At 34.6% G+C, this 25,416-nt stretch overlaps 1 protein-coding gene and 1 pseudogene across 1 annotated transcript; both read right to left on the bottom strand.

Moving 5' to 3' along the window:
* Positions 1-16,219: 16,219 nt before the first annotated feature.
* On the bottom strand, positions 16,220-21,122 carry LOC18429058 (AT-rich interactive domain protein). The gene is made up of 2 exons (XM_006838351.4): positions 20,544-21,122; positions 16,220-16,551 (listed from the first exon to the last, which is right to left on the bottom strand). Exons 1-2 carry the CDS (start codon positions 21,048-21,050, stop codon positions 16,378-16,380), a joined length of 681 nt encoding a protein of 226 aa, XP_006838414.2. The 5' UTR covers positions 21,051-21,122; the 3' UTR covers positions 16,220-16,377.
* Positions 21,123-24,082: 2,960 nt separating this feature from the next.
* Positions 24,083-24,710, bottom strand: LOC110006825 (putative glucan endo-1,3-beta-glucosidase BG5; annotated as a pseudogene).
* Positions 24,711-25,416: the final 706 nt, after the last annotated feature.

Genomic DNA, 25,416 nt, shown 5'->3' with positions numbered 1-25,416 from the left:
TATCAATACAAATGTAATCCATAAATAAATAAAAACTTATTGCAAAATAATTGATACCAATGTATTCTAAGGAAAAAAATGGTCTCCCAAAATCCTTATTTCCAAAAAAACTTTTAGAGATAGAAGAAGAGAGAGTGATTCAGCTACAACTAAAGACTCAAGCAAGTCGGACTTGGTATAAGTTTCAAATATTTAGGTTTGCATACACATATTGATTCGTACAAGTAAGCCTCAAGGTACATTCTATCTCTATGCACATGTTTGATTAAATCTTTCATTTGGAATTTTTTCTATTCATCACAATAAAACAATTTGGATGATCCATTGTTTCACATATTTGAATTTATTTTATTTTTAAATTGTAATCCTATATTGAGGTTCTTTTTTTTCTTCTAACAACACTCCTTAGGTTTGTTGTTTGTTAATGTAATTGTATTATTTAATACTGTTCTTACAAAGAAACATACCATGTTGTTCTTTCAATATAAAATTTAGACAATTTTTTTTCAAGTAGGATAAACCCTATGAAGTCATGCATAAAATAATTGTTCCATGGCTTTATTGTATCCTCATAACAATGGTAAATTGTCATTTTATTTTACTTCATGTGTATATATCATTTTCTTTGCTTTGGTTTTTTTCGTCAAACTCAAAATGTTCGTGATTTTTAATTTAACTAATTTTTGACAATCCATATTTTATCCCAACTTTTTGTCTCCATTTTTTTTACCAAAAACCATTGATTTGCCAATATATTATGGTTCTCCAACTTGCTAAGTATGATCCATATATCTTTGTCCATTATATGTAAATTATGTGGAGAAAGTTCACACGATGGATTTTTTGAGAGTGGTTTGGGGCGTAGACGGTAGTATTGCCTAGCCTTATGGTAATATCTCTTACTCCATTCTCACCAAAGGGTATGGGTCCAAATCCCTACTGACTAACCACTTTTGTGGGAAGGGGTTGGGAGCGTAGTGGTAGCACCTCGCATCCTAGTCACCACTTGGTGGTGTCCATTCCCACCGCTAACATCACCCCACTAACCCCTTCAAAAAGCTAACTCCTACTCTACTTGAAAATATGGGTTGGGGGTATGTCTTCTCCATTGAATTACTTAAAAAAAAAAGTTCACATGATGGATGTTTGTAAAAAATTAACTAATGCCATCCTATAATGGCAAGGAAAGCAGTCTTGGTGGCTAATCTAATGATCGAAAAATAGTTATTTTCCCTTTTTCTAAGGGAAAAGCATACAATGAGATCATTTATCTTTGGTATAAGATTAATTTTGATAATTAGATGTGAAATTAGTTGGCTGCATTTATTCCATTGACCAAGCTCAAAGTTCAAAAAAAACATGCTTGAACTTCGTGACACATCTAATCCATCAGATTTCATAGATGGCTATAAGTAATTGTAACCTCCTGGTACCAAAGATAAATGGTCTCATTGTATACAAACCCTTTCCTAAGCTAGTGGTGGGAGAGATTTTGTGAGGAAAGCTTCTATCAAGATTTAGCAAACGGCCATGATAACGAAACTAAAAACAATTGCATGAAAATAGATCATGCCATCTGTCATCATCATTATCATAGTCTTTTTCCAACTATTTGGGGTTGGCTATACAAATCGTGATCTGCCATTCTGCTCTATCAAGAGCCATACATTTAGTGAGGCCATAAGCCACTACCTATATAATGGTAATAATCACGGTTATAGATTATGGCCAGCTCAACCCCCATTATAATGGTTTCCTATTTTTAATTATAAAATAGCACCAAAAAAATGGAAATAATGACCACTTTAAGAGGAATAAAAACATTTAAAAGAAGGGTGCGGTTTTGTATAAAGTTGCAACAAACGAGCCTTTTTGCAAGAAAAAATAAACATGCTATTTTTGAAATATTATGCTATTTCCTTCTACAAATTTTGTGTTTTTTTGTCAAAATTTCCCTTTATTTTCCTTTCCTATTTTTCCAAGTTTTGCCAATGTTGTTTGGGCAAAACATTATTTCCTATTTTTCACGGATCTCACCTTTATGAGACATAAATGGATCAGGCCCATTATGTTACATTATGAACGTTAATGGTCAGTGTGTGTTTTCTTTTTGAAAAGGCTTGGCCATTGGAAAAATAAAGTAGCAAAAATTAGTATTTAAACAAGGGTGAGGTTTGTATAAGGTGTCAACCTTACACTATTGAAGTAACGTACACCTCAAAACTATGCCAAAAATGCAGTTTCGGTGCCGCAAAGCCTTATGATAATATGAAAATCTATTGTTAGCTCCAATTATGAAATTTAAAGTTCTAGAAATAGTATCGATCAAACATATGTATAAACACTTGAAAATCTTGAAAAACAACGATCCCGATAATGTATTAGAAGATGAACTTTTTTTAGGATTAGAGGTCCCCTTTTATCAAGTCTATGAATCTTGAGGTCAAGATGATCAATTTGATGGTTTTCCAGAATAGAAAATATCTTCTCCCGTGGATTTTCGAAATGCACTTTACCCGTACAGTATAAGATTGACACCCTATATTATCTTTTTCCTTTAAAACAATAATACTTTTACTACGCTCGAGTGGGAGCATATTGTCTATTTCTCTCAGGCCAAATAGGTACTTAAGAGGAATTTTTTCAATTTACAATCTTGGGATCCACATAAAAAACGCTAATTTTAGGTTTTAAAAAACTTGAATCTAACGGTCCAAAAATTAGATGCTCCCTTTTTTTAATATTTTAAAGTTTATTTTTCAAGCACTTATAGAGTCCTATTATTTTATTTTTTTGTTTTTATATATATTTTAGGTTGGGTGCTAGATCCAAGAGGTTGGATCCCTAAAATCAGGGTCCCAAAAATACTTATAAACCCAAACCAGAAAATGGTCCAGAGAAAGCAGGAGATCTCCTCAGTTTAAACATATTTTTGGGGTGTTATCAATTTGAAATATAATTTAAAAATTGCAAATGGGTAGGGGATCAGAAGTTTTAAAGGCTGAGAAGTGCATGCATGGATGATGATGGGCCCACCACATATGGCTGCCTACCATCTCCTTGATTGCATTACTTATTTAAAGGGTCCCACCATATCCTATCTTTTTTTGACAAGAAGGTCCCACCATAGACTCTCTTACACAGGGAGAAGTTCAAAATTTCTTCCAAATCCAAAACGTTTCCCCACCTAATTTTTATGGGATTTATACTTACTATTAAGATAATTTGCCTCTAGAAAATGGTTTGATAGGGCTCCTGCCCTATCATAATAAGTAAATCCTCACATTATAACTCATCGAAAATTGTAATTCAGGCATTGAAAAAACTTTACATCGATCGTTTCGACTTAAATATTATGGTTGTTAAAAAAAAAAAAAAGGATTTCAAACTCTAAAAATAGTATATATTGTAATAAATTATTTAGACTGTTTATTTTACCATAAAAAAACGTATTCACAGTTGAACAAAATTTGTATTATTTTTTGAGTTTCAAATTTTATTGGTGGTGTTGAAAATTAATTTTAGAGCGATCATAGATATTTCTGTTGGTGAAAGTACTTTTCGGAAGAGAATTTGAGGCTGACTTTAGTTTGTTTTCATAAAGCATAGGCCTTAAAGAAACTTTATCGTTTACGTTTTTGCCAATGTGAATTATTGAGGGATGTGTTACAAGCTTAAAAGAAACTTTATCGTTTACGTTTTTGCGGATGTGAATTATTGAGGCATGTGTTACCAGTTTAAAACAAAGGGTTTTTAAAGTTTTGAAGTCAGTCAATGTCACAGCCCCAGTAGTCCACTTTTACGTCTACTGGACTCGAAGTGATTGTGGCTTTCTTATTAAATTCAAATATATCTTTTTGATGAATATTTAAAAAAATGAATTTATGAATTTATACACGAGAGATGAACAATTTAACAAACTACTCGTATCTTTAGATTTAATTTTAAAGTAGCTGTTAGGCATTTTTTTATTAATTGGGCATAGTATTACTTACATATATAGGGTGTCCACCGTTACCCAAATATCCTCAAATTGATATTTTTTTGGGTAGATTAATGAGGAATACATGTCCCTACCTATTTTTGTAAAAAATAATTAACAATTTATTTTTTGGATAGATAAGTTGGGAACACATGTCCCTATCTGTTTTTTTTTAAAATAATTAACAAATTTTTTTAAAATAATTAACAATTTTCGAATGCATTAGTGGGAATGGAAACTTAGATCGGTAACTAAGGCTCAAGTGGTGCTACTACCACGACCTCAATCCCATTCCCATATTCAAATTGATGCATCTCGACATCAAGATGCATGGACATGAGAAAAAAAATGGATTTCAGGTTTTGAAAATAGTGTATTTTACAATGTATTTTTTGACCATCAATTGTCAAGATTTTCAAGTTCTCATAGATCTGTCAATCTATACTATTTTATAAGCTTTAAACTTTATAAATAAAGATGAGAATATATTTTAAGGCTATCACAAATATTTCCACTATTGAAACCACATTTCTGGATACTATTTGAAAGTAGGCTTTAATTTGATTGTTTAGAGCCTATGCTCTATACAAAACGCACCCTAAAAAAAAAAAAACGTGATCTTGAATTAGAATAGTTGCAAATAGGCAAACTGTCAAAATACTTCAATTCTAATGTGTATTTTGATAAATTTCCCTTGTATACTTTTTAAATATTTATAAGTGGGTAAAAAGGAGAAAATCATTTTGACAAGATCTCACAAAGGTTAAATTCCCTTTTTGTTGGGGCCCAGAGAACCAAAATCATGAGTGACCAAAAATGACCGTATCCAATTGAGATTTCGAACATTGTGGATTTGTGGTCCCTTTTCCAGTTGGCGAAGCTGTCTGGTCCCGCCTGACCACATAGATGGTGGCTCCATGAGAGGGAGAGGCAGGGCTTTATGCAAGAAAACAGATCAACGATGCCTTTGGGACAGAGGGAAAATCTTGGTTTCTCTTACTTCAAAGGAACCACTTCTCCTTTTCTGTAACTGGTGATTCCTAAGCTCTCTCTCTCTCTCTCTCTCTGAACCACTTCTCCTTTTCTGTAACTGGTAATTCCTAAGCTCTCTCTCTCTCTATCTAGCTTTGCTGTAAGTGGTGGTTCGCAAGCTATGTATAGGTGGTCACCTCAAACCTAGACCTACTCATACTATTATTGTGCGGGCTCCCTCTAACACCCATTTTTTATATGGATCGTGGATCTTAAATTTCGGGAGCCACTTAATAATCACCAAATGATTAGTAAAGTTTTCATAGGCTTAAGATCTCAAACCAACCAACCTACCTACCCTTTTACACAAAATCCACATCGTCGAGTGACAAGGAGGATGGCAGATGGTCTGGCTGATTTTTCATTTTCATGCTTTATTTATCAAAAGTTGGAAGGTTTTAACAGAGCTGCTTTATTTATCAAAAGTTGGAAGGTTTTAACAGAGTCAAAAAGACATAAATGGAAGCTGTAAGAAAAGATATAAAGACTTATAATCTTATTGGAAACATGATCACTTTTTTTGAATAAGTAAGTGGGGGAAAAGACCCCCTTACTAGATCAATAACAAAAGAGAAAGAATGTCTGCCGATGACTGCGCCAAATCGTGGCGCATGAGTAAAAAGATGAATCATTTTTTATTTGAATTGGAAAGCAATCCTTCTGAAGGGCTAAGATAATACCTTCTTTAAGAGCTAGGAATTCTGCATAATTATTGGAAGTAAGCCCGAAATATTTATCAAAAGCTGCAACAAACCTAACCCACCATTGCTGTTTTTAATGATTCGTGTAACCGACCCCACATAGTTGGGATAAAGCTTTGATGATAATTTAATTTCTCAATTATTTATTTAGAATTATAGTCTACAATACATATAGCCTTTTAAGTTTTAAACCCCTAGTAGAAACGTGTTCTGTTGAACTTTCAAAAATCTTTTATGCCATAGTCTCGCATTCCCTCTATTTTGAAAAACAAAAAAGGAGAAATGCAAAAACTTAAACTAATGAATGATGTTGCCTAATTTAGCTTTGCCATGATCATGAAGAACTATTTACCAGTTAACAACCATTCATGAATGGCCAGGAAAGAGAATGAAACTTGATCTAAGCATCAATAAGTTGCATGCATGTACTTAAATCTGCTCTGAGAAACATGAATCTTAGACATTATTCAGAATTTGCCCATAATTCATCCACTCATATCCAAACATCCAATGATTAGCTAGTTGTATATCAGTAATATTATAATATTTTGCTGAAATAAATTGTCTTATCGGACTAGTTGCAGATTTCATATGAACATCAAATCTCCCCCAGGCCCAAAAGAAATAGTAATCTTGTGAAACTCCAAAACAGCTACACTGGAGTCATAGAACATCTCCATCTTTCATTGTAGACACATGTGACCTGTAAGGGCACATTTGCTTTTTAGTACACTGTTGTACTAATATTATTTGGGTTGTATACTATGACACCATTTATTTTTATTACTTTGAAGAGTTTCAGGTTTCTCTTCTCTGAAGAGACTTAATGTCCATTAAACATATGAATATACAGACTTGCCTTTTATAGATAAATTATAAATGACAATAATATAAACTAAATCATCGACACCTAAGCCATACCTAGACTTACCATAAAATACAAGATACAATATCCTACAATTCCCATATTTATTAATTACAATATACACCTTCTATATTAACCGGATATACAATACTTTCCTTCAACACTCTCCTCAAACTCCTCTCAAACTCAAGATGGTATGAAAAGAGCAGAAGTCACATAAGCGAGTAGTTGGATCTTCAGGTGCATACTCAGATTGCTTGATCAACAAGCACAGAAGTCAGCAGTGGAACAACGACGAATCAACAGGCCTCAGAAACAGAAGGCAAGAATAAAATGACAAATCAGAGTTAAGCAATAAACAAAAAACTTCAGATCTTCAACGAAGACAGAAAACAGTTGAGATAGCTGAGAAAAATAGAATGACACTTGGAAGAGCCAACAGATTCATCGGCTTGCAGACTAAAACAGACATGATCGAGTAACATCATACAAATAAGAACAGACAACACAAAGATTAACTCAGAAAAACTTACTTCTTTTTTTTTTTTATTGTGTCAAGATTTAGATGGTTCAAAAAACATGATTGAGTAATAGACTAACAGACGCTATTACAGACAGAGCGAAGATGAACTCAAAAAAGTTACTTTTTTTTTTCATTTTTTTTTGGTACAAATTTTTAGAGGGGTTTCCTAAATCTTACTGGGACTGGGCGAATGGATCATTTTTCAAAGACAAAAGGGTCGCTTTTCAAAAGGGTAGAACACCTTTTATTATTAATTTTTTTTTAATAATAAAGAAAATTGGTCGCCGCAATTTACAAAATGATCCATCACAATTTCTACAATAAACTAGCACAAGCCTAAAAATATTCAGATTTTTTCATTGAGTCGAATAAGAAATACTATGAATCTATCAACCGTTTAACGGTTGTAAGACCAAATAAATACAGTAGGCCACCAAGAACCAATATGACCACCAACTTTTTTTTCTTTAAGATTTCAATCAAGCCTCTCGGCCTTTTGGTGAGAGTAAGAAGTCGAATAACCAGAAGCTCGATGACAATGGCAAAGCAATGGACGGTCGAATAACTAAGAAAGAGTTCAGAAATACAGCCGGTTTCATATATGTATTCAGAGGTTGAGAAATTTTAGTACGCTCATAACCACTCGATTTGAAATTTGATGAACAATAGTGATTATTACCACCTTATGTTAAAAGTAAATAGTCTCTTTGTATACTTTTTTGTATTATTTTTATGTATGATATAGCTAAGGTATAGATTTAATGGTATAATGTAAGAAGTACTAGGGTAGTTTTTGTAAAGAAAAAGGTTTATATAAGGTTGCAACCTTGTATCATAGAAGTAATGCACACCTAAAAAATCTAGTAGAAAATAGTGTTTCTAAGTTGAAAAATCTTCCAATTGATCATCTTAACTTCGAGATGTATAGATAGTAAAAAAAAAAAAATGTGAGTTCTAAAAATAATGCATCTTGCAACAAGCTATCTGGATCATTTATTTTCAAGATTTTCAAGTGTTTATAGATGTGATTGATTTGCATGATTTTTGAAATTTTAAATTTCATATAATTAGGTTGAACTTGGATTTTTAAGCCATCATCAGATTCCCGACACATCTGCCGGCAAACCTTTGAAATGAATCTAGAATGGTAGTTATTCTAATAATTTTTTCTTTTTTGAGTTTTTTCTGTCTTTCAATATTGCTTTATGGGGCGGCACCAATTCAACCCTCTCTCATCAATATACTATTATACTATGGTTTCAAGCAGTGATCATGCAGTGCTCTACTGCTGCTTCCTCACACAGTTTTTAACATATATATTGAAAGGCTTTGATGTCTAATTGAAAGTGTTTAAAGGAAAAAAAGGGTTGTTTGATATCTAATTAAAAGTTTTTAAATGAAACAAGGGTTTTAGTATACTTTTAGGGTTTTGAAAAATACCCCTGGTATGAAGCTCGATCATGTCTAACTAATGGATTTGGTTCATTTTATGCATTTTAGTAAAACCTAGGAGTTTGGGATAAGAAATGTATCAGATTTCTGTGCTCTTTTAGCTTTTTATTAATGTTTTGCTTGCCTAGTAGAAGTTTTAGAGATTGATTCACGTGTATAAAATCAAATTTGGACGCTAGAAAATCACGAAAAGCTCTGGCCAAGCCTTATGCACATGTGGCTGAAGTTTTGTGAATTTTCGATTTTTCTTTGTGAAGATATTTCACATTTGGATGCATTTTCTATAGGACAAAGTTCATAAAAGGGCAAGGCCCTAAACAATCAAATTAAGGCGCACATAAAAAATTCATTAAGTTGTTTCGATGCTCAAAAATCCTCAAATGATCATCTCGACCTCAAGATGGTATAGACATGAAAAAAAATGGATTTCAAGTCTAGGACATAGTGCATCTTGTAATGCATTTTCGGAGTACTAATTTTCAAGTTTTTCAAGCGTTCATAGATCTACTTGATCTACACTATTTTGGAAGCTTTAAATTTTATAATTAAAGATGATAATAAATTTTCAAGCCGTCACAAAGATTCCAGTATTAAAACATCTTTTAACACTGTTTGAAGGTGCGCCTTATTATGATTGTTTAGGGCCTCAGCCATATTCAAACCACACCCTTTTCTATAGGGCCTAGGCTTTATGAAAACAAAGTAAAGCCTCACCTTGAATCCTCGTCCGAAAAGAATTTTGGACATAAATAATCCCCATGATGGATCTGAAATCAATTTCCAACACTTATTATGACATTTAAAGCTTAAAAAATAGTACAAATCTTGTATGTGTGTGAAAGCTTATTTTTAGGCGAAATAAATGGTTTAGATAATGCGTTATAATATATATTATTTTTAGGGCTTGAAATTCTAATATTTTTTATAACTATAGTTGGCAAGGGCGGGATGATCGATTTGAAATTTGAAATTTGAAATTGTGATGCCAGAACTACTATTTTTAATGAGTTTTGAGGTGAAGCTCTACTTATTTTGATAGGGCTGCAGCCTTATCAAAACATTTTCATTGCACATTTTATGATTGATGGTTACTATTTCATATTTTATGGTTGAAGGACCTATTTTTTGGGTCAAATTTTAATCTCGACCATCTTTTGGTAATATTTTTTATTTCAAGCACTACAGCCATTTTTATTCTAGCTACTCATACTTTTAGGCCCTTGTTTGGCCAATCTTCTCACAACTTCATATTGCTAGATTCACTATTAAAAAAAACTATGTATCCATGGCTAATGACATACTTCTTTGCCATTTAAATTTACTTCTTGATGACCATCGCATGCAAATTGCATAACCAAATTGAATAGAACAAATTACCTATATTGGGCATCTGTGCATATTGGTTTACTATGGCGATATAAAATGGGCCTTGTGACACCTTAAAAAAACTTCCCCACTGAATTCCCAAATAAAAACAAAAAAAAATATAAAATGGGTCTTGTAAAACAAGAGCCCTTATTTCTACTGATCCAAAATTGGATGCAATAGCCATGTCATGGTTACTTGACTCTATGAAACTGGAAATACATCAATATGATAGTCTTGACAATGGTCAAGAAATATGGATGCCTTTCAAGAGAATCTCTCAAAAGGATATTAGTGTATGGATATTCCTACTTAAGCATGACATAACACACTGTCAATAAGGAGATAAGTACTTTTCTGCATATTTTCATGCATTAAAAGGGATGTGGGATGAATAGTAACCATGACCAGCCTCTATGTGATTGTGCAGCTGGGCTTTAAAAGTACGAACAGAAGTGGATGAACATAGGCTTACGAGATATTTGTGAGTCTTAATTTAGAATTCGAGATTGCTAGGAATCAAATATTTGCTAGGAAAAACTTCATTCCCATATGACTTGTAATCTTCTCTAACAAGAAGAGAATTGAAGGGACGTTATGAGTCATCTGATAATAGGAATTGAGTACCCTGCTCTGCTGGCAAATAGTAGAAACCATGAAAAGGCAAAGCTCAAAGGCTTCCCAACCATGACAATCATCCAAATCAAGAAAATCTCCACTGCACATACAACAAGAAGATTGACCATCACAAGGACTAGTGTTGGTCTTTACATGGTTAACTTTTTACTGCTCACATAGCCACTAGTCATAGCATTGATCCCACTATACCAGACATTCTTCAACACTTTGGGAGACATGAACATTAAAATGCATCCTCATCTCCTCCTCAAGTAGTAAGTAACTTGCTTTCTCTTCTCGCTACCCCCACCATAGGCTGGATCATTGATTCTGATGCTAGTGACCCTATAATAGGTAAAGCACTGAAAAAACATTTTTCATCCTCTCATCTTCGCCATAAAATATTTGTCTTTCTGATAGACCAACTACCCCTCTCTCAAAGTTGGGCATATAAATTTGTCCCAGCTTTTCCGTTTTCTATGAGCTTCGTTCCTTGCAAATTTTCTGTGTGTTAGCAGCTTATCAAGAAACTGCTCCTTAACCTTGCATACAACACTGTGTATTTAGGATTGGAGAACTAAGAGCGAAATAGAAGGTATAGGGTCAAATGGGATTTACTTGCTTCAACGAAAGTGTATGGATTTCACAACACCAACAGAGGACGATAACTCATGGCACACTCGTTTAGGCCACCAATCAAACTTCATTTTACAGTTTTCTGAAATTCGGTAAAGTCCCGGTCTAAGTCTTTGAATAATTATTAAGTGTTAGTCCTCGTCAAAATCCCACTTCCAAGGTACCACACTCACACTATGCCAATTGCCGTCTTGTTGAGAATGCTCATTCTAACGTTAAAAATGGTCAAGTCGGTGTGATAAAGTTAAGAAATTGCTGTTGACTGATTCATTTCTTTTTTGGTGGAAGAGAACTTAGGTTGTAAGAAACTACCCTGGAAAAGGAAAGGGATCAAGCTGTCGCCGTAACAGCTGAAACATGGATGGAGAAAGGGGAGGGGGGCACATCAATTGGCATATAGTTCCTTCAGAACTAGCAGACGTTCAATTCCTCAATGATGTCTCTTATAAAAAGAACAAGCGTAGAAGCAGAATAAAGAGCCACGGCCACAACTGGAGCAGAGGCTACAAATTTCTTCTTTTTTTTTGGTTATGGAGCCCATTTGACAAACTATTTGGTCTGATTTATCCATAATAAATGGGGGCCAGCCGGTTATGTCTTGTTGGTAATAAGTATTTTATTAGTTTTTTTTATGATTGTTCTTGTATTTCATGGATTTACATGATTAAATCTAAAGAAGAAGTAGTGTTTATATTTGACGTTTTCATAAAATGATCGTAACACAATAATAATGCTACATTCTGGAATCTATGGTCTAACAACAAAACAGAGTTCATTAATCGACACATAATTGAGATCATCAGGGAAACGACAATCTTCATCAAACATCTTACCCTTCTATGCATAGCAGAATGGGGTTGCAGAACATAAGAATAGACACTTCTAGAGGTTACCAGGGTCACTATGTTTACTATGAATATGCATAATATTTATTGGTGTTATGTTGTATCTGCTGTATCATTCATAATAACTAGGTTACCCACTGATGTTTTAGGCCACATTTCATCCTACAGGTGGACTAAACACAAACAAACTTCAAAACATCTTAGAATCTATGGGTGTAACCAAATCTATAAGCCGGAACCTAAATCTATCAGGTGCAATTTTTCTAAGCTATTCAATGAATGTTACATTCTCTGGAAAAATGTCACATTTCTCTAAGGATTCACATTATCATTTGAAATATTTGAGGAGTAGGATCACATTGTTTCACCAATTTCTATTACACCATCTGCGCCATCTAGTCATTTGCTAAACAGGAGTCTCCTCCTCCCTTTTTGACTTACGATGAAAGTTTACTCCTGTTGTTGAACAACATGTGGATCCACAAGACGACCTGTCTTTTCCTCAACCCTCTCGAGAATCATGTCATGACCCAGGTATTCCCCTGTAAGATTTTGATTTACCTATTTCCTTGAACAAAGAAAAAGAAAATTCATCTAATTGAGAAATTTGTTTCCTACTCAGCTATATTGTTCTTGCATTGTACTTTTCTTTCTTCCCTTGATTCGGTTTCAGAACCAAAAACCTTTTATGAAGCACTTACCTGCCTTGAATGGAAAAATTCCATAGAACTTGGGACAACAAAAGAACAAGGCCTGTGATCCAGACAGAATGGTGTCAATGTTAAAAAATGTGGATTCGGCTGCCTAGGTGGTTTGGGTGCCTGGCCGCCTAGGCGCCCAGCCGCCTGCCTAGAGATAGGGTGTGCTCACCAAATTGAAACCCCCCCTCCCACCCCAAACAAAAAAAATCGGGGAGTTCTTCGGGCATAGTTTAATGTCTTAGGGAGTTTTTAGGGAAATTTTTGAGCCCCAAACTCCTTGTGATCATGAAATAGGCGAAAACATAATAGTACAATACAATACTACAATCACATAACAGATTTACGGATGATATAAGTGTCAAAGAGAACTTGTAAGTTGTAAGACATTAAAATGCTTCAAATCCCAAATGTCGTTGTAGGAAACTAGAAGTTTCACTTTCACATAACACTTGACCCATTAAGATATCATATAATCAATTATTTATCAAATAAAGTAAAACAAAAATAATAGAATATCAAAACATGACACATTGTACAAAAAAGGAATCAACTATTCATAAAAGAATACGATATATGCTCAACTTTATTGTCCAAATGAGAAAAAATTCAATTATTCATAAAAAATTCAATTTTTAAGTACAAACATGTAAATATATCATAAAAGAAAAAAAAATAGTAAAAGTAAAAACACATGATTCATAACATAATATGTTGTAGCAAAATAAAATTAAAACCCTCTGTTAAATATGATTATCCTTTAAAAATATCAAAATCAAATCGATGTCGGTGCAAACCTCGTCTATTAGGTCACCAAAGGTTCTCAAAATCAACTACTAGAAGCTCCAAATCCACCCACGAACTATTACTTTTGTTTTGGGAAAAAATCGAAAAAAAACAATTTATCCATCTTTCAATAAATCACAAAATAGTGGTTTTTGGGGGGGTTTGTCTCACCCTAAAGGCCATGGTTTTAGTTTTGGGGGTTTAGAATACCCCCCAAGATCCTTTCCCCCCCTTTTTAGGGGGGAAAAATTATATTTTTTGACCCTCACCAAGGGTTTTCTTTCGCCCGTTGGCAAAGTGTCACGCAGCAGTGCCTAGAAAGTAGCACCTGGTGCCTAGAGACAGGGTGCATAATTACGCCCGCCTAGGCATTTTTAAAATTTTCTTGCCTAGACAGTCGGGCGGCTGAATGTTTGAACACTGAATGGTGTATAAGGTTATATGCTCTCATATGGTACCAAAGATCGGTACAAAGCCAGATTCGTGGCCAAGAGCTTTATCAAAAGTTTCAGAGTCAATTACCATGGGACATTTGCTTATGTTGCTAAGATGGGAATTGTTTGGGTCATTCTTCTTATTGCACCAAATAAGAAGGGAAATATTCCAATTGGATGGAGATCTCGAGAAGAAGTCTACATATACTACTGACCAAATTCTTGGTCACCAGGTACTAGTAGGTCTTGTATGTTGCCTAAAGAAAGACTGAGATGCGCTAAAACAATCTCATTGACGATGGATTGAGATACTAGGCTAAGCCATGCTACCTGTTGAATATACAAGTAGCTACTCAGATTATTCTATATTAGCGGGGGCCCACTGTATAAGTTGAAAACATCATTGTCACTAGGATACTAAAGAACCAAAAACTTGAGTATCTGTGCAAACGGCTTGATATTAAAGTTATGGGCTGCTTAAAATACTTTCTGGGCACTGAGATTGCATGATGGAAGAGAGGTTTTTATATCCCAATGTAAGTGCACCTCAGATCTCATTGAAACAGGGAAGTTGGCAGTTCGCGTTATGGACTCTCTGATGGATTCAAATTTCAAGCCAAATCTCAATCCTGGTACTTTATTAGAGGATCTTGACCACTGGGTCGCATTATCTGAAAATTCCTCACCTGGCATCATGCTTGCAGGTAAATTCGTGAACACTCCATGCACTAGCCGGCTTGAGATAATCAATTACATCCAATGCTTACTTAAAAAAATCATCTCTAGTATCCACAATGCTTGAAATGATTTAAGCAGATATACTGATGTAGATTGGGTTGGATGTCCTTTATATAAACAATACACTACTTGCCATTGCACTTTTGTTGTTACATGAAGCAGCAGAAAACACAATGTTGTGGCTCGCTCCATTGAAAGCACATCTTAAATATATGGTTTTTCTCTTCAGAGGATATCACAATCTATTTCAATAATCAGGATGCCATCCACATAGCAATTGACCCTCCACTAGTGCAGTAAACACATTGAAGTTGACTATCATTTGTGCGTGACAAAATAACTTCAAAAATTACCTCCACTCCTTATCTGAGAACATCTTATTACTTCACATGCATTCTTATTAAAGGACCTCAGTGGGAAAGGTTATAAGTTGGACATTGATGCACCCATATGCGGGGATGTGCAGACATATGACTGATAAAGGCACATTTGTTTTTTATGTATACTTAGTATAATGCTTATGTTATAGGGAAAGTTATAGATCCCCCCAGAACTATAGTTTCTATGTGCTCCATCCCAATACTTTTTAAACCACACTCCTAACCTGAAATACTATTTATTTTTGCATCTACACTCAAACAAGAAAGTAGCGTCTTTAGGACGAAAATATCCTTTGTGTATAAATCCATGTTCTTTCCCATCAAATCACTTTCTCTCAAGACTTCCAAATTTTTAGAATTGCACTCTAAAGAGCGTGAAATTTGAGATAGTTTCTATCATCTAGAAATTGAGATAGTTTCTCTCTCTAACACTTGAAATATGAGATAATTCTCTCTCTTAAAATTTTCTATTCCTGTCTTTGAAATTTTAAAATTGAGACTGTTTCTCTTGCTAAAAATTTTGAGATTGATTCTCCTTTTAAAATTTCAAATTTCAAGTTTCGTAAGAGAAAAAGAGAAATTATCTTAAACACAAGGGGTATTTTCATCTTACAAAAGCTAATTTCTTACTTGGTTGTGGATACAAAATGAATATTATTAGGGTTAGTGGTGTAATTTTAAAAGTATTGGGATATGTCATATGTGTACACGTCATGTAAGGACTTGTGTATAATGTAAATATCCTTGGACAATGCTTCTGAATGTTACAAATATAAAATGGATTGTATACTATGAGACCATTTATCTTTATTGCAAGGAGGTCACAATTACTCCTAGCCATTAAATGTCAAATTGAATGGCTTCAGATGTCTCATGAAGTTCGAGAATTTTTTTTAATTGAGTCATCAATGAAACTCTTACAATCATGCAATTTAAAATCTGATAGACAGGAGTAATTGTGACCTTCTTGTATGAAAAGTAAATGGTCTCTTTGTATACTTTTCCAATATAAAATGTAAAATAGTGTTGGAAGAGTAGTTTTCCATTTTGTTTTTAGCTTGTTTCTCTCCTTCAACGTTGCTGCATGGGCCAGCACCAATTTAACCATTTCTCATAAAATAATCTACACGGCATTCATAATTAAACAGCCTCAAGAAAGCGCCGTTGCAATAAGCTTATGATTACATTACAAGAAAGAGAATATGGTTTAAAATTACAGAATTAGAAAATTTGAAGCTTAGGATCATACAAGAACTTACAAACTACAGAGCTATATGTATAACAATCTATATTCAAATATGAAACCTTAAGTCTTCATCAGTTTACTCTAAGCTAGGCGCCTCCTCTGTTGGGTTAGCCTCAAAAACTTCAGAATCTGATGCTCCAGGCTCTTCAAACAATCCTCGAGATTGGACCGATTCCTTGTAAACGGGTGTCTGCTTAAAATCAGTTGCACCTTCATTGTATGTGGCAACAGCGACACCACATGCAATTAACTGAGAAAAGAGAGCAAAATAAGACTCAAAAGAACTACTCTCTCTCTCTGTGTGTGTGTGTGTGTTATATATATGCTCTGTGTGTGCGTTGAGCAGGGGTTCCACATTAGCCCTAGAAATGCAATGATTCTGTCAAAAGGAATACTCAACTGTTATGGACAACATATCATATATACAAGAAAGCCAAAATACTATGGATATTTATGGATATGACTTCGATAAGGTATTTATTTGAACTTAATGATCGATTTTTGTTCTTCGAAAACTATGTGCCCATAGATCAAACATGGATTAGAGATCTCCAGCCCTATTATATGATGCTTTTTGTTTCAACCAGAAAAAAAGAAGGAGTTGTAGGCAGAATTAAGAAAGACTGTAATTGAGGATTATCAAGAATCCCATATTCTAGAACCTCTTCCAAATCTCCAATAAAACAAATCTTGCTGTGCCTCTTGAAGATAAATTATTAATAATGAAGGGAAAAAAAAAAAGCATTAATTCAGGTGATAGGCCCAGAAACAAGAAAACAACACACCTACAGAAGATATGAAAAGCTGAAGTCATAGTAGATTCTAGATACAAGCTAAAGTCAATATTAGAGTAACTACTAGATAACAAAAAGGATCCAGATATGGGTCTTTTACTCTTTGCTCTGGGCTCACAGAAAACGAAAACTGGACAAATCTTTTACAGCCATCGCCTTGTCCATAAGAAAAGTGAATCACATTTGTATGTCAACCAGGTTCGTTGGAACATAAAGATACATTATCAGGCCACTGCTCAAATTAGCCCATTGTGACCCAATAAGCGATTAGGGATCAAAATTCACACAAGAACATATTGATATGCAATAAAATCCACATAAAGCGTAAAGTAAATACATTAATAGAAATAAGGTAAATGATGACATGATAAACTGGGAACCAAGACTCAAAAATAACCCAAACTCATCACGGCCACTAAAAATATGCATATTAAAATGTTGCCTTTATGCTTAAACAAGGATGTAGCTTAACAAAGTGAACACTCCTAAAGACTAGGGCAGTATAACTTTCACCTTCACTTTGTTAATGTTCAGGTAGAATCCTAGGCAATATATTGATGAATATTTAAAGATTGAAGAATATCTAAAGAGTACCACGTGAGAAAAGATTCGTCCAAAAATTTAATTCATCAGGAAAAAGCTAAATGAAAAGGGCCAAGTAGCACCAGCATGTGGGTCACTAAGTTTTCTACTATTGAAATCTCCACCAAATAGTGAATGTCAAGAAAAACAAATGAGGTTATAAAATAAGAAAGAAAAGTAAGGAGACTAGCAACAAATGGGTTTCACGATCATCCCCTAGAATGTTGCTTTCTCAGGTACATATTAATATCAATCACAATGTCCCTCTTGAACACTTATTTCATGATCTGCTAGAGGTAGCAAGTAGCAACGGGTCGGGTCCGACTGAAGCTGAAGTTGGAGCTGGACCCAGACCTGAAAATATATTATGGGATCCAGACCCAAACCCAAACCCGGACCCGAAAAAATAATGTGGGACCCAGACCGGACTCGACCCAAAAATCAAAATATCTATATATTTAAATATAGGAAATGTATACAATGAGACCATTTACTTTTGATACAAGGAGGTCACAATCATCATTGACCGTTAGATTTGAAATCGGGTGGTTGATGATGTGCCATTGTTTGGGCGCAAAGTTCCAAATAAAACTTCTTGAATGTCGTGACATATTATCATCTGTTGGATATATATCCAATGACCAAAAGTTATTGTGACCTCCTTATACCAAAAATAAATGGTATCTTTGAATACAATCCCTTAAAGATATTTCAAAAAAGTTGTTAAATATATACATATATTATTTAATATTATAACTAAATATATATATAATTATTTATTTAGATATTATTTAATATCATATATTAAATATGAGAAAGCTTTCTATGTTCCCCCTACAACATAGAAGTTCTATCCTCCCCCTTCTCCAACCGTCCATTTTTGAATGGAGGGCAAAGATTGCCCCAATAACAATATCACATCTCTACACTGTTTTATTTTTAATTTTTTTTCTATAAACGTTTTTGAAACCAAATTTTGGACGTCCATTCCTCTATTAAACTCGCAGTAATGAAAAATATAAAAAGAATATTTTCAATAAAATAAAATAACTAAAATACCTCTGAAAATTTCAAGGGGTATTTTGGTCATTATATTTTATCGAAAAATTATCGTGAATATTTTTTATAGGTGCGCCCCAATGAGAATATGGCACATGCCAAATTTCATATTCCAAAAAATTGTATTAAAAAAAATAAGAATAAAATACTTTCAGACATTGGATCTAAGATCAAACGGTGAATGGCTCTCTTGATAAAAAATGGACGGCTGGATGGTAGGGGGAGGATAGAACTTCTATGTTGTAGGGGGAACATAAAAAGCTTTCCCATTAAATATTGTTTTAAATATCAACATTATTCGAGTCGGGTCTACATGGACCCAGACATCCAATTTTTGGACCCATGTCTGGACCCCGGGTCGGCTCTACCCATTGGTCCGTAGTCGGGTCTAGGTCCATTGCCACCACTGTGTTCTGCCTTACCATCCTAAAAGGGATTAGAACCAAGGCTCTCTCCAAGCTCACAAAACATTAGGTTTTCAAAATAAAAATTGCAGGGGGAAGTCAAGAATCTTTAAATCTTGAGTTTGATAGCAAGATGCAGAGGTTTACATCTTTTTTATCTTTAAAAGGGTATCCAAGCTCTTAGGTTGTTACCTGTCTCCCAGAACTAGCTGTTTGGCTATAATAACCAAAATTAAACTCCAGGAAAGCCCAATCTGGCTGGATTTGCCAACATTAGAAATCTGGAGGTTTTCGGTATTACATTCCAATTTTGAACCTCAGGTAATCTCACCAACTGCTTGTGTTTCTTAATTTGGATGCTCATTAGGTGCTGCCACCATCTCAATGACCCACTTTGCATGATAATTTGGGAGCAATGTATCAAGGAAATCAGATTATGGGAGGCAAGCCGGGGTTATCTAGACAGGAAGGCTGGATATAACAACAAGCTCAGCAGCTTGCTTCAACTTACTCAAAGCCATAGCTCCTTACCCTTATTTGTTATCCATCAATTTTTCTCTCATTTGACGCTCACTCCTTGTGAACAGATGTCAGTCTCTTAAAGGCACTAGGAGGTGTTTCAACCTTTATAATTCCATTATCATATGTTGCACAATGTACTCACATTCATATACTGTTTTAAATGAATGAAGTTTGACCTTAGGCTACCAGGGTCATAGTAACCTTGCTGTTCAAACAATCCCATATCAGTAAGATGATTAAATATCTCCATTTACTGTGTTGTATCATAAAAAGAAGAAACCAGATAACACCTATTTTCCCAGTTTAAAGAGGCCCCTGCCCTATGCTACCATATAGCAGGTGCAAAAAAAGTAACTACAGGAAAAATCATCATATTTTGGAGTTGCATAAGCATCTTCTCGATCTACAAACACTCTGATTTTCCACTTAACATCAACCCAAAATTCAGAATTAAATACATGAAAACCAAAAATAGTATTCTGAGTTATGAATTCTTATCATTCTAGAAACTACAAAAGAGAAACAAATCATTCACAAAAAAAAAAGGGGGGGGGGGGAAGGAATATCAACAATGATTAATAAATCAATTTTCGATAAAAACCATATAAAAGAAAAACATCAGGCTTGCCAAGTGCCACAAATATCAACCCAAATAAAAAAATTTAATATATGGAAATTATGAATAGTAAATGAATAACATATTCAGATCATTCTACCAAGAAAAAGGAAACCACATATTCAAAACAAACTAAGCGGATAAGAGATGTATCTGCAACTATTAACACATCAATATTCAATAAAACCCACAAAAGATCTAACACAAAAATTGCAATGATCCAGCAAAAATCAAAGAGAAAAAGAGCAAAGGAAAAGAAAAGTACCGCAAAGACTCCCCCAAAGGCCCACATATACTGAACAAAAAAGCCCAACCAGTCCCACTGAGGACCCTCCCAAAAATCCGGCTTATCGCCAGGCAATTCAGGCAAGAAATAGCCATCATCTACATCAGAAGTAGCGTCTGCAACTTCATTTTCGGGCGAAATAAGTGGTTCTTCTTCCTCTTTTGTGGTAGTTGTGGTGTTGGGTTTCTTCACTCTATCGAGCCGACTAGTTCGAGAAGAGGCCCTTTTCGCTCCGACGACCTGGAGTGACTTGGGCTTGCTGAATTGAAGTGAAGGGCAAGCCTGGAGAAGATAATTGTTGGAGTTTAGGGGCCTGCAAATCCCCATGGTTGCAGACCCAAGGCATGAAATCATGGGTGAAAGGGTGGAGAAGTGGGTTTTACTTAGAGAGAGAGAGAGCTTTGAGAAGTAGAGAGTCCAGAAACATGTAGAGGGCCTTTGAGTGGTCAGTGCATAGATACAGAGGAGGTTATCCATATTCGCCATTAATTTACGAGAAAGTATAATAAACTTATGAGAAAATTTATACACAGTGGCTAAAGTGTGTTTTCGTTTGATTAACTGAGAATCAAAGGGAATTAAACAGTATAAAACCATCCACTTTTATAGGTTACAGTTATTTTTAACCATTGGATATAAAATCGGATAGATTTAAGTATATCAAAATATTAAAAAATAAATTTATTTATACACATATTGAAATATTAAAAAATAAATTTATTTTGAACTTTGTACACATTTAATAACACATTTTCAACCACCTAATTTTGTATAAATTGATTATAACCTCTTTATATAAAAAATAAATAGTTTTGTTGTATACAATTCTAAATCAAAATGTGCTCTCTTAACATGAAAATTATATCAAAGAATAGTATATAATAAAACCATTCATTTGATACAAGGAAATCATAATTATTATTAATTATTGGATGGGGTTTCCATGAGTGGACCGACTCATATACACATCTGCGGTTCTCCACTAAAATTTATTTTAGATGATTTTTTTTTAAATTTTTTTTATAGATTCATCTAGGCCAAGATGATCATAAATATGAAAAAAAAAAAAAAAACTTTAAAAATACCATTTTTTTTGTATTTTTTAAACACCGTTCTTACCTTATTTATAGACAATACACTTTAGGTAATGTGATGGACCTTTGTAATTCAGTGGGCACATTGTCCAAAATATAATTTTTTAAAAATTTGTAACACACCTCACTGCCAAATTTTACATTGTAATAACTCTATGAATATACTTGTCGCATAGAATCTCCTATAGCATATAATCCCTTTATCGATCCAACTCAAATGTTCACTATTTCAAGTTTTAAACCATTGTTTTTTGTCCTTATCACAGACGTCGAATATTGATGGAGATAGTGATCTTGAAGAAACCTTTCAAAAAAGCAGCCCAAGGAACTGGTGTTTTGAAATACTGAAATTTATACTAATACTCTTCTAAATTACTATTATTTTGTAATATATTCTCTAAAATATGTGGGGTATTTTAGTACAAAACACTATGAAAAAACTAAGTTAGGTTTTTAATAAAATAAAAAATTCTTTACCCCTAGGCTTTAGTTAGTACTTGACGATTTACAACACTATGTCCTAGGCTCAATTCCTACTAAAGTAGGGCCCCTTTCTCTACAAACTATCCCCCAAAAAAAAATTTCTTCACCCCCACTAGAGCATACCGCCCATTCCCTCCCACGGGTAAAACCAATCTAGAAGTAAGTTTTTAGGAAATCAAAATTTGGAGATATAGTGTCTTCAATATAATAAGGGAAAAGTTTACATATGGTTGCAAACTTTAAAATGTAGAATCAAAGATGCACCTAAAAAATCTATCGAAAAAAGTTGTTTTAATATTGAAAAATCTCTATTGGATCATCTGGATATCAAGATGTATAAATATGAAAAAAACAAAAAGATTTTGACCGCATCTTGCAGCACATTATTTAGACCGTCCATTTTCAAGATTTTCATATGCTTATAGATCTACTTGATTTTAACCATTTTTGAAGTTCAAATTTTTATAATTAGATATGAAAATGGATTTTCAGATAATCTTAAAAGATTTTTACACGAAAATTACATGTTATGATAAAATTTGGAGGTGCCTATTTATTAGATTGTTATGGTCCTAACCTTATAAAAACCACACCCATCTAATAAATAATCTCACAAAGAGAATCGGGTAAAACGAATCTCGAAGTAATTTTCCGGGAAATCAATTTGTGGAGATATAATGTCTTAAATCTAATAAATAATTGCATAAAGGAAATCTCAAATTGCACTTTGCATGTATTTTTTTTAAAATAATATCTCGAGATTGAACAGGGAATGTCCAGTCTTTAGAAGGTTCAAAAACCTAAAATCTACTTTTTTAAAAAAAAAATATTAAAAACCTCCTTCCAAGTTGCTCTTTTGCTCAACAGAGTAGGCATACAAGACATGGTCCATGAGGCCAAGTACATCCACTCGCTGTTGGAAAGGCAAGTTGAAAGATGGATGCAGATTCTATAAGGCTTGGGCCTTACCAAAAAAGTAAAGCCTCACCTCAAAATCTTGTCTAGAGGAACCCTCAAATGGCTCTAGTATCTATTTCCACTACCAATTATGAAATATGTAGTTCAAAAATTAGTATAGATATTGGGGATCCACGACACTTGAAAATAGACGGTCTAGATAATGTGTTGTAATATACATTATTTTTAAAGCTTGAAATTCATATTTTTTTCACAACCATAGTGATCAAGAATGAGATGATCAATTTGAAAGTTTTTCGACACTAGAACAATAATTTTTGGTGAATTTTGAGGTGAAGCTTTATTTTTCTTTTTTAGCGATTTTACGTACAAACCCTTTCTTTTTTCTTCTGAGTGATTTACGTATGAACCCTAAAATTTTAGGCAAAGAAATGCTAAGGAGGAAATAACAAAGAAGGTCAGTCAACCCACTTTTTATTTATTTTTTTCAACCCGAATTTTGATTTTGATTTTGATTTTGATTTTTGATTTTTTGATTTTAGTTTTTTTGCTAGTAGGGCAGTGACTAACGGAAAAAACTAAAAAAAATTAAAATTCAAGTTGAGTGAGTGGCAATTTTGAAAAATAAAAAAACCGGTTGATCGATGTTCTTTGTAATTTCTTTCCGCCTACAAAACAAAGCATTTCGTATTTTACTTAAAATTTTAAGGTCATATATAAATCACTCTTTTTTTCCCCACTAAACTGAGCCGCATTTTAAACACTTTTTTTTCTTTCTAGATATTCCTCCACGTTTCTTCCATAACACGAGTCAAGCTTTCACATGAGAGAGAGAGAGAACGTGAGAGATATGCTTAAATAAAAATATGAACCTTTTCTTTATTCTTTCAAATGTTCCTTACAAAGTATAAGAAAACAAAAAACACTCTCTAGCTTTTGTTTATCGAGATTTAAGAAAGAAAAGGAGCAAAATTTTCATCAAGAGATTGAATAAACAGGCTGCATGTTGGGATAGAAGAACCCCTAGTTTTGCTCCGTTCCTGCGTGCTTCTGATCCTCATCGAACAGTGCAAATATGTAGGTCAGTAGCAGACTCCCAGGTCTCTTTGGCGTGCCATTGCCGGAGCTCACATGCGATATCAGTTTCCAGTTGTAGTCGCCAGCGATGGCAGGCGTCGTGATGTTGCCATTGCCGGCGCTCGCTCGGTCGGCCATCCAGACGCTGAGACCACAATGTCAATTGTGTTGGCACCAACTTTCTCCAAGGCGGAGTACATGGCATCGAGGATCGCGTCGAAAAGGTTCTGGTAGGGGAGGTTCCCTTCCTGGACGACTGTGCCGGGCCGGGCGGGCGCATTGAAGGTGGGTGGGGAAAGTGGAAGGGGACGTGTTCTTGGTCTTAAGCATAGGGAAAGTACGGGTAATCGTTCACCATGAGGGGGAAGGAGTTTTGGGACAAGAAGGACTTCATTGCAGAGATGGAATCGTCTGAGAAGGTCCCTGCGGAAGGGGGAAAAGATACTCCGAGGCATAATGTGAGGACGGCCGTCGTGACCTTGACAATCCACCCGGCCTGTCTGAGGGCATTGTGGAGGTTTTGCATGGCAGGTGCCACATTTGGGGCGTCAGAGCTCGTTGCCCACCACGACATATTCGAACTCTATGTCGTGGTTGCTGCTGCTGGGTCGGCGGTGAGGCCTTCGTTCTCGACTCCTACTGCGACTGCTTGAGGGCGTGGCGTCAAGGACCCTAGTGTTGGGGTGTCGACTAGCCGGATTCTTTGGAAGCCATTGTTCTTCATTAGGGAAACGGCATCGGCCGATGCCGGCAAGTTCGTCTCCCATCACGCCATAGTTCACCCCAACTGATAAGGGACCTGCAACCTCATGCCCATCTCTATTACTGGGTTTGTCCATGTTTAAAGACAGGGTCGTGTCTCAACTTTAAACCAGTGTCTTCAAACTTGGCGATATACTATGACAACATTTACCGTTGTTAGAAGAAGGATGTCACAAATAATACTGCTGAACTCCCAACCAACCAACCATTAGATGTCAATTGGATGGTTTGCTGAACTCCCAACCAACCATTAGATGATGTCAATTGGATGGTTTGGATGCGTCATTGAAATTAGAATATTTTTTCTATTTTTTTTTGAATGTTCAGTATATTCAGAATATTTTTTCTATTTTTTTTTTAATGTTCAGTATATTCAATGGTACACTTATAATCATCTAGAGATTCTTGGGTGGAGTCCATAATTTTGGATGAGAGAAATCCTTTCATGGGACTCTTTTGCCCAAGGGAGTTAATGTACAACTTCCTCCTTTGCAAGGAGACTCCTCTTGAGGTCATAA

The sequence above is a fragment of the Amborella trichopoda genome, chromosome 4 (genome assembly GCF_054954075.1).
Source record: "Amborella trichopoda isolate Santa Cruz 75 chromosome 4, AtrichopodaSantaCruz75HAP2 v2.0, whole genome shotgun sequence".
NCBI classification, from domain to species: Eukaryota; Viridiplantae; Streptophyta; class Magnoliopsida; order Amborellales; family Amborellaceae; genus Amborella; species Amborella trichopoda.
The sequence above is the reverse complement of the archived record's forward strand: the minus strand, read 5'-3'. Positions and strand labels throughout refer to the sequence as shown.